General features: G+C 35.8%; 1 protein-coding gene across 1 annotated transcript; it reads right to left on the bottom strand.

Annotated features, from left to right (window-relative positions):
- Positions 1-8835: 8835 nt before the first annotated feature.
- LOC112033370 (protein HESO1-like) lies at positions 8836-9788 on the bottom strand. Its single transcript, XM_024066145.2, has 3 exons — positions 9601-9788; positions 9184-9285; positions 8836-9051 (listed from the first exon to the last, which is right to left on the bottom strand). The coding sequence occupies exons 1-3, from the start codon at positions 9781-9783 to the stop codon at positions 8854-8856; spliced, it is 483 nt and encodes a 160-aa protein (XP_023921913.2). The 5' UTR covers positions 9784-9788; the 3' UTR covers positions 8836-8853.
- Positions 9789-9794: the final 6 nt, after the last annotated feature.

Raw genomic sequence — 9794 nt, forward strand, 5'->3', positions numbered from 1 at the left:
GCACTCAAAAAAGTTTTCCTTCCCATTTTCTCTCTAAAGTTTTCCATCCACCCTATTTCACCTCCAAACAAACACACCCTTAGAGTGTGCAGACTGAGGAGTACTAATGGAGGAAAGGGACATCCGCACATCTTTGATGTGATGGTTACTCCACAAGTATAAGTGCTTGTGAAATGTGGGAGGTAAGAGCTGAGATTCAAATCTTCAAGAAGGAACTTCACATATATACACGTAAATTAGATTAGAATAGAATCTCTATCTTATATAAAAAAAAAATAAAAAAACGGAAGAAAGGGTAATAGGCATGGCAAGTAGCTACTGGCTACTTGATTCTGCACCGACATTATTATCTAATGCCATGCAAAAGAAAAAGCAAGGTTAGTACAATGAGAATGAGGAGTGGTGAAGACCAAGACTTCACTCCCAAGTCTCCTACCATCGTCAAAATCGAAGTCTTTGTTGATCAAAGTCATTATTTTCAAGTCCACCAATGACTGAGGAGGAGAGTGCGGACAACCCAACAAGTATTCTTCTTTGTTACCGACCTTTTCCTTTTCCGTACCTCGTTAAAGGCCCCACAAAATCTGGAAAAAAAAACCCCTCTCACTAAGCAAAGCCCTTCTACTATACACTCTACAACTATATCATGGTATGTACATTGTACTAATATATTATTGTCAATAAAGTTCTCAACTTGGTTTGCCTTATAAAAGGCAATCTGATAGCGTAGCTTGGGAGTCCTAGTAAAGGTGGTAGAAAAAAGTCTCAGTCAAGCTTTCAGGTAATGGTTTTGTTGATGATGATTCTGATATAGTATATATATATATATATATTTGTTCTGGTGTATATAACAATCTGAAAGATTTGTGTATCTATTTGTTGTTAGCTTAATGACTTTTGATATGAATAAGCAATTTTTTGATGTGGGGTTTTGTTTTGTTTCGTTTTTTTTTGGTACAGTTATTTTATTTGATTTGTTTATCGGTTTTTAAGTAATGTGTTTTTAGTTGATGAATTGAAAATGAGGAAATAGGGGTCCTTGCGTAAAAATTCTTGTTAGTTCATTTGTCCTCAGTAAATGTTTTACAAGATCAGACTTAGTATGATCATCCCCAAATCTATGTGTAATGTTATTTTTCACTCTATAAATCTAAAGTATATGTTAGGTGCAATAAACTTTGCTATAGTGACAAAGTGATATACGACTTACATCTTAACTTTATGAGCAACACTCAAAGCTTAATTTATGGTTGGCACCAAGGGACTTTGAGTCTTTGCTTTGATGAAATTCTTCATATTGGAATAAGGAGTTACCATTTTCAGGTGTCTTTAACGGTTTCTACCTTGTGTTATTTGCCATTAATGCACTTGAATTTTGACACATTGATCTGCATCGCTAATGTTTTTTCAGAAATAAAAATGAGTGCCAATAGTACATTGGAGCATATACTCGAGGAAATGCTTGAAGTGCTCAAGCCCAAGCAGGAGGATTTGGCGACACGGGCTCAAGTCATTAATGAACTACGAAGAGTTGTTGAATCCGTGCCAAGTTTGAGAGGTAATTTGTACTTTCATGGTTCTGTCAAAAGAATTTTTTTTTTTTTAATTAAAATCAGTAAAACTTCCATGTTTTGCAATTGAAGATATAAGTTGGTGGGAATGGAAGGATTCCATTCTATATCCCATAAAAATTTAATGCACAGATCCATCCATTGGAAGGGTTCACCACTCATGTTAAAAAGGGAAGCTTTTTGATCTCTGGAATTGTGATACTGGTCGACTTTCATACTATGAAAAAACATATAGTTGACTTGTAAAAAACATTTCCGATTCAATGCGCTGTTAGGTGGCATTTAAGGTGTGTTCTAGTTGCCATTAATTGATCTATGATATATATTTAGTAAGAAAGCATGCCAAAGAATCATGGCTGCTGTTCAACCTGTTTGGGTTGTGGGCTTTGTGTAGAGGGCGGGGGGAGCATCTGATAAAATTTAACCTATGCTATTTGCTCTGAGACGACCATATATCATCACTGGCCACGGTACATTGGAGGGATTTTTGATCAAATTTAACCTAGTGGCGATGGTTTTCTTTATGATGTTGAAATGCTGTAGTTTTGAATTCACTAATATTTACACTACCACATCCCATTTGGCCCATATCTATTGGATACTTGATTGGGTCTTAGAATGTGAAGAGGAAGCTGGCAGCTGGCAATATAGTTCTTATGGTGGCGTGGCACATTGGAGGGTTTTTCGAGCATGAGTGATTGGTTTTATAAGACTAAGGCTGTGTTTGTTTCAACTTCAAACCACTTCCGGAAATCAATTTCCGTAAAATTGATGTGTTTGGCTACTTAGGAAAATTGGGGCAACGGAAACCCATTTCCCCTTTGACCGAAAATGAGCCCTCTGCTGGTGGAAATAGATTTCACCTTCTATTTTCACTTCAAATTGCATTTTCCGGAAAATTGAGAAACGGAGAGAACAAACCCACGAACAAGCCCAGTCGAACGAACCCACGAAACAGAGAGCACGAACCCAGGAAACGGCGCCATCGCCGAGCCAAGCCCAGCGCCCATCGCACCTTGCCGTCGCAATACCTTGTGTTATTTGCCATTATTGCTAATGTTTTTTCAGAAAAAAAAAAAAAATGAGTGCCAATAGTACGTTGGAGCATATACTCAAGGAAATACTTGAAGTGCTCAAGCCCAAGGAGGAGGATTTGGCGACACGGGATCAAGTCATTAAGGAACTACGAAGTGTTGTTAAATCTGTGCCAAGTTTGGGAGGTAATTTGTACTTTCATGGTTCTGTCAAAAGAATTTAAAAAAAAAAAAAATTAAAATCAGTAAAACTTCCGTGATTTGCAATTGAAGATATAAGTTGGTTGGAATGGAAGGATTCCATTCTGTATCCCATAAAAATTTATGCACAGATCCATCCACTGGAAGGGTTCACCGCTCATGTTAAAAAAGGGAAGCTTTGATCTCTGGAATTGTGATACTGGTCGACTTTCATACTATGAAAAAACATATAGTTGACTTGTAAAAACATTTCCGATTCAATGGGCTGTTAGGTGGTATTTAAGGTGTGTTCTAGTTGCCATTAATTGATCTACGATATATATTTAGTAAGAAAGCATGGCAAAGAATCATGGCTGCTGTTCAACCTGTTTGGGTTGTGGGCTTTGTGTGGAGGAGAGGGGGGGGAGCATTTGATAAAATTAAGCTATGGTATTTGCTCTGAGATGACCATATATTATCACTGGCCATTGTACATTGGAGGGATTTTTGATAAAATTTAACCTAGTGGCCATGGTTTTCTTTAAGATGTTGAAATGCTGTAGTTTTGAATTCACTAATATTTACACTGGCACATACCGTTTGGCCCAAATCTATTGGATACTTGGTTGGGTCTTAGAATGTGAGAAGGGAGCTGGCAGCTGGCAATATAGTTCTGCAGGTGGCGTGGCACATTGGAGGGTTTTTTGAGTATGAGTGATTGGTTTTATGCGACTAATAATTAAATGACTTTTCTTTTTATTTGGAAAATTAGGCACCTTCTTCTCTTGGCTCTTCGAACTTTTTATTTTTCAATAAATAAGATATTTTATTATATGAAAGAAGAGCTCATAATGACGAGCTTCATTAAAAAAATTACAAATGGACAGCCATATGGTCCAAAAAATCAACTAAATAGTTACATGAAACCCCCTCAATCATATAGTGCGATATTCAAACAAAGTTCTCATAAAACTACTCTTAATATCCTGCGTCAATTTCTCTTCATCTTCAAAAGTCCTATTGTTTCTCTCTCCCCAAATGGTCCACATAATATAATGAGGACTAGCTTGCCACACAGCCAGTTTTGATCAACCAAACGCTCGTCTCCATGAAAACATCAAGTCTATCACCCACCTTGGCATCACCCATATCACCCCAAATGCTATAAATGCAAAGTACCACGACTACACTTGCACGTTATACACTCATTAACAACCACCATCTTCCTCTTAACATGATTATCCCAGGTTGTTGTCCACACAAAGAAAGCCACCTTATGAGGTACCTTGCTACCCCCACACACCTTTCTAAGGGAATGCAGATGCACATTTCTCAAACTCTTATAATAGGATCATACACTAGACCTCCTTGTTGGTATTAATCCAAAATTTCCTGGCTTGCTAAGGACATTCCAAGTGGCACAACAGGGAAGTTAAACCTGTGAAGGCACGGGTACATGGAAAATGACCTGGGGGCAAATGTAGCAGATTCCATGGCAGTTATTGACCCATATAAAGTGTATGAAATAGAGGCAAGTGGCATAGATGCAGGTTTTAAAAGTTACAAAGTAGCATCCTGCGACAAGTGTTTTTCAAGCCCAGGGAAAGAAAGACACTTGGAAGGAACAACTGTCAATTTTCATCAAGCCTCAAGTATAAATGAGGGCTGATTCTCTAGAAAAGGACACCATTATTCACTGACAAACTTGCTTATACAGAGGCCATATCATTCCTTGTAATATTAGTTCCTTAGGAAATTCTCTTGTAGTTCATAGGGCTTAGAAGGTGTTCATGCTTGTAAGGGCTTTCTTGTAATCTTGTTACTCAATTTAATCTTGTTTATGCAATTTTATTTTAGTTTGATTCAATTTTTTAGTTGTCAGTTCTGTTTGATCCATAATGCATTTTCTTTGATTTGATTGGATGTTTAGAGTGTTTACTTAGACTATGATATGTTCAGTGCATAATTGGACTCTGAATTTCTTTGTTTGGAATCAGGTTTAGTGTGATCATGATTAACCTAGTTACTTGGAATCCAATGGCATCTGATTTTACTAAAAGTTTTGTCCTTGTACATAGTTCCTTAAATTATAATTTATTTGCTTTCTGTAGTTCATTGTTACCTGCATTTCATCTTCAAGCATAAAAAGTGTTCATAATTGAGGCAATGCTGAACCATTCCCCTTTAAACATGAAGTCAAATAATCCATCCCACTTCAAATGCAATCAATTCTAAACTTGGCTGTAGGCATCAAACCACATGTTATCACTTCGAGTAGGTCAAAGTTAAAATACTCTCAAATACACCCTTTCCCATTTGGAGTCCAAATGAAGCAATCTTTTTATCCTTCACCCCTTCTCACTCCCAATCTTGAAAGTCCCTGAGGAACTTAAGTTGCATATTTAGAATTCCTGACCTATATGTCTACTATGTTATAAACAAAACTTGTTTCAAATTATCTTGAAATTCTGTCTTGATGACATTTTTTTTTTCTTGGAACCTGAGTTCTTTTGAATGTTGGTCTTAGTGAGGAAGCTTCATCTCCATGTGCATAGAGATAGGAATTCCTTAAAGGGGATCCATCCTTTGTGACGTGATACGGGATGGCTGGGTTAGAGTTGTTGTAGTTTGGTCACCATAGAAAAAAGTGTTAGTGTCATATTTTATGTAATTAGCTAATCCTTTGATAAAATGCACTTTACTTATAATTAGGCAGATCTAAGTTGGGTTTAATACATCAAGAAATATGTTGTTCAAGCATATCAAGTGTTTGTATTAAAAGACATGAAAATTGGTCCAAGAAACAAGTGAAGAAAAGTTGTTCATTAAGTCTCGATAGATAGCTCAACAGATGGCTGCTATCAAGACTTAATATGAAGCCCGATAGATAGCTCGACACATCCTCAATCTATCGAGAATTATGATTTCAGAATTTCCAGGTCTGAAATTCGGCCCAAGCTTATGTATTTGTGTAGGGTTTATTTTCTCACAACCTTAGACATATATAAGGCTTATTTTAAGAGCCGTTACATATGAATATAGAGACAAAGATATTTATTTTTTCTATGAGAAGTTACTGCTTTTGTACGCTATAGGTTTTGTAACCAAGTGTTTCATGATCTTTATTGTTGATGAACTGAAGAATTTTATAACCAATAACATCATTCAAGTTACTAGAGTTAGTCACGTACTGTGATTCTTGCAAAAGGTTAGTCAAAGATTGGAGATTTGTGCATCAAGCGAAAGAAGACTACTACAAGATCAAGTTCAATTAGGTATTAAAGCGAAGATTCAATTGTAGGTTGGTATTTTAGGATAGGCCAGGGTAGTGCTAAGATTCCTTATACTTGTAACCGCTTGATTATTGATTAGTGGATTCTTGAGAGTGGTGAATCACCCGGTGGGGTTTCCGCATTGCGAGAAGTTTTTCCCATTTGTCAACAAATCACCGTGTTAATTTATTTTCTGCTGCATATTCATTTATTTGGTGATTTGTTAGTGCCTCCACTATTTGCATGCAATTGAACTTAATTAATCAGCTTGGGTAAATTGAATTAATTAACTGGGGTCAAGCTATCTTAACCCAACAAAAAGGAAAAGAGGAAGTTTCATTCTACAATGACTTCTTTAGGTTTTTAGCACCATATAAATATTTGTCCTCATTGTTCTCTTTTTGTTTCCTCAATCCGAGAGAAGTAACCTATAGTAAAGATCATCAGATTATGTAAATTTTCTTTCTGGTTTTTTTTTTTTTTTTTCTCTCTCTCTGCATTTCATTTGTTCAGTCATCATGAATTTTTATGTCTTATTTACATGAGGAATAATGCTTGCCATTTTTTTAATTTTTTTTATTATTAACAACATAAATTAATGTCCTAGCTCAAACAGGTGCAGCAGTGGAGCCATTTGGGTCATTTGTGTCCAATCTGTTCACAAAATGGGGTGACGTGGATATTTCCATCAATTTAACCAAGGGTAGATATATTTTACAAGTTGAAAATGACCGCAAAATAGAACTACTTGAAGATTTGGAAAAATCTTTGACAGGTAATTTGCTTTGGGTTTGAGCATTTTTTTCCTTCTCTCTCTCTTGGATGCTTGTATTCTGTCACTTAGGTATAGAAGTTTCAGAAAATGCATGGTTCTTATAGTCTACAATCTCTCTCGCCCGTTTGTTTACTTTTATTATTGCTTTATTGTAATTGCCTGTTTCCAGAGCATGTCTTGAAACACATGTTCTCACAATTGGGACATTTAATGATATGGACCAAAAGTATTTATGAATCCTGGAACTCATCTTAAACAATATATATATATATATATATGTATGTATGCATGCATGCATGCATGCATAAAGCTGGACAGGAACTGTAAAGTCTTTAATTTATATAAAGTGCAAATTGGGAAACTTCAGTCAGCGTAGCATCTTCACCTTTTGCTATTTTTCTTCCAGGATTTAGTAAAACTTTATTTAGCGTGCAGACCAGTTCTGAAAGTTAGGCTGTTGGGAAGTGTCTCTGTAGTTTGTAATTATGTTATACAGCAGACACTCATGGCCGTTTTTCAAGTTTTTAATTGAAAATGTGCAAGATTCTTTTTTGAAAAGTAATTGGTCCAATTAATCATTGTTAAGTTTACTAGTTTTCTTAGTTACGTTTTTCTGTGTTTTGGATTGTAGGCAGAAAAAATAACGTTTGAGAAAGTTTGTTTGAAACTAAAAGAATAATTTCCAAATTTTATATTCTTTTTAATGATTCACAAAATGTTATGAATAACTTTTATTAAAAAATGAATATTTTCATTAACTTGCCTTTTGAATATTGTTTTCATTTTGGTACGACAAACTTTATATTTATGATTTATGATTGTTCTTATAGTACATTTATGATTGTTCTTATAATAAATAAGAATATGATAATGAAATACATTATTCTCTATTAAATTAGTTTAAATTTTAAAAAAAAATTAATAAAACAACCATAAAAATGATTATCATGCGTAACACATAGGTTCGGGGCTAGTTAAATAATATTAAGAAGAGCGAGTGGTTAACATAACATAGTTAGGCCCAAACTCATAAGTTTAAGCTTTTGGGTTAAGTCGCATCCCTATATGTTATAATAATTACTTAATTTGAGGTTTCCCAAGGTGTTTGAAAGAAATTTAGACCCCTTAAACAACCAGATTGCGTAGCCTAGATTAATTAGCCAAGTTGTTACTTAGTCAAATAAGCAATTCTAGGTTAAAACAATCCAAACAATCATATCAAGAATATAAAGCAGCGGAAAATAAATAACACAAGATATGATCACCCAGGAAACCACACGGTAAAAACCTGGGGAGGATTTGACCCACCGATCCTCAAGGCTAACCTGAATTCACTATGAAAGAATTGAAGTTTGTACAAAAGGACTACAAGCTCCCCGCTCGACTTCCTAATGCTACCCACCAGTAGAACTTCCTGACACGACCACGCGCAGGCTCCGAATCCACGCCCCCCCCCCCCCCCGCGAACACAGTAAACCATTCATTTCCCCCAAAATAGATCTTCAAGTCATGCAGAAATGTCCCTGTATGCTTTAAACTTTATGTGGATCTTAAAAATATGCCACAACAAAAAATGCATCAAAATGGTTAATAGAAACATAATTTTGTCAAAGCATCAATAATCATTACAAATCTTTCCATGTTTTCAAGATCCAAAATAGGCCAAAATCAATGTGGGTGCCCACATTTGCCCATTTTGAGGTTTGCGTATCAATATGTGTGTGCCTGTATTCCACAGCCCATCGGGAGTTACAATGCACTTAGATTATTGCAATTTTAGAATAACCTTTACCAGTTAAGGATTGATAACCTCAGTAAGAAACTGTAAATAAATCACATAAGTCAATCTGCTTCTCTGAGTTGATTTTGCAGGGGGCAGCATATAATATTTAACAATTTATTCTGGAAAATATCAAAATACCTGGGCGCCATTGAACTTTCAAAAGAAATAACAAACTATACTGTAAAAAGCCATTTGAATAATCAAAAACTGGTGAAACCTATCCATCAGATTTTGGTCTTCACCTGTGCTGGCCTTGATTGTGACGTGCTCTAATTTCCAGGGCTACTTGTGGTCGAACAAGTGTGGCAAGCAGAGAATCCAGATTCTGATCTGCTGAAATAACCCTACTCATCTCAAATGCTTCAAATATCCTTGTCAATCCACTCATGCTAACAGCCCTTGCAGAATTTTCTGGCTGCTCAAAAGGATCCTCAATCTAACCGGCCATCAACAGTGCCAATAACAAAATCAGTAGCAGTGGCAGCAGTAATAATTGTACTGTTGAAGTGTCAAAGTGAGAGCTGACAATAATGTGCATGTGTGTAGAGAAAGAGAGAAAAAGAGTTACCAATATCACATCAAAATTGTCTGACCAGCGCCTTCTGCACTCACACTTTCCTGTATAGGTACAAATTCCTAACTTTGAGGCCTCGAATTCTTTGTCAGAAAACTGCACCCCCCCGCCCACCAAAAAAGAAAAGAAAAACTCCAATCAATAGCATTAGGTAGTACATATGATGCCATAGCAGCCATCCCTTAAGATATGGGGAAGATAGCAGGCAAACTTCAACAAACTATTATAAGAAAAGGGCAGTATATAAACATCTGGTACATAATCAAATTTTAAAATAAATTTATAATCCACATATATAGTGTTAATCGCATAATTCACAGGTCAAATATATCTTGAAATTTGATGAACACCATATAAATGTCTACAACCAAGATTATTTATTAAGGTAGAAAGCATGACAGAAATGATTACCTTTGCAAGGAACGAAATGAAAAGTTTAGACAAAGAACTGTGATTAACTTGTCTGGATTTGTCTTGTCTGAACCTTCTTATGTTAGCAGCACAAGCTTTAGCAATATTTCTCTCTGCAATAGTTATCAGACCTGCATCAGCAATCTTTCTCTCTGCAACAGTTCTCAGACCTGCATGAGGCATGTTGAAATACA

The sequence above is a fragment of the Quercus suber genome, unplaced genomic scaffold (assembly GCF_002906115.3).
Source record: "Quercus suber isolate HL8 unplaced genomic scaffold, Cork oak 2.0 scaffold_486, whole genome shotgun sequence".
Classification (NCBI taxonomy): domain Eukaryota; kingdom Viridiplantae; phylum Streptophyta; class Magnoliopsida; order Fagales; family Fagaceae; genus Quercus; species Quercus suber.

Excerpts from the sequence above, each read along its gene's own strand:
- LOC112033370 (XM_024066145.2), bottom strand. The coding sequence starts at position 9,783 with ATGCCTCATGCAGGTCTGAGAACTGTTGCAGAGAGAAAGATTGCTGAT. Across the intron at positions 9,286-9,600 it reads TCATTTCGTTCCTTGCAAAG|TTTTCTGACAAAGAATTCGA; the intron begins GTAATCATTTCT and ends GGGGGGGTGCAG. Across the intron at positions 9,052-9,183 it reads ACAATTTTGATGTGATATTG|ATTGAGGATCCTTTTGAGCA; the intron begins GTAACTCTTTTT and ends ATGGCCGGTTAG.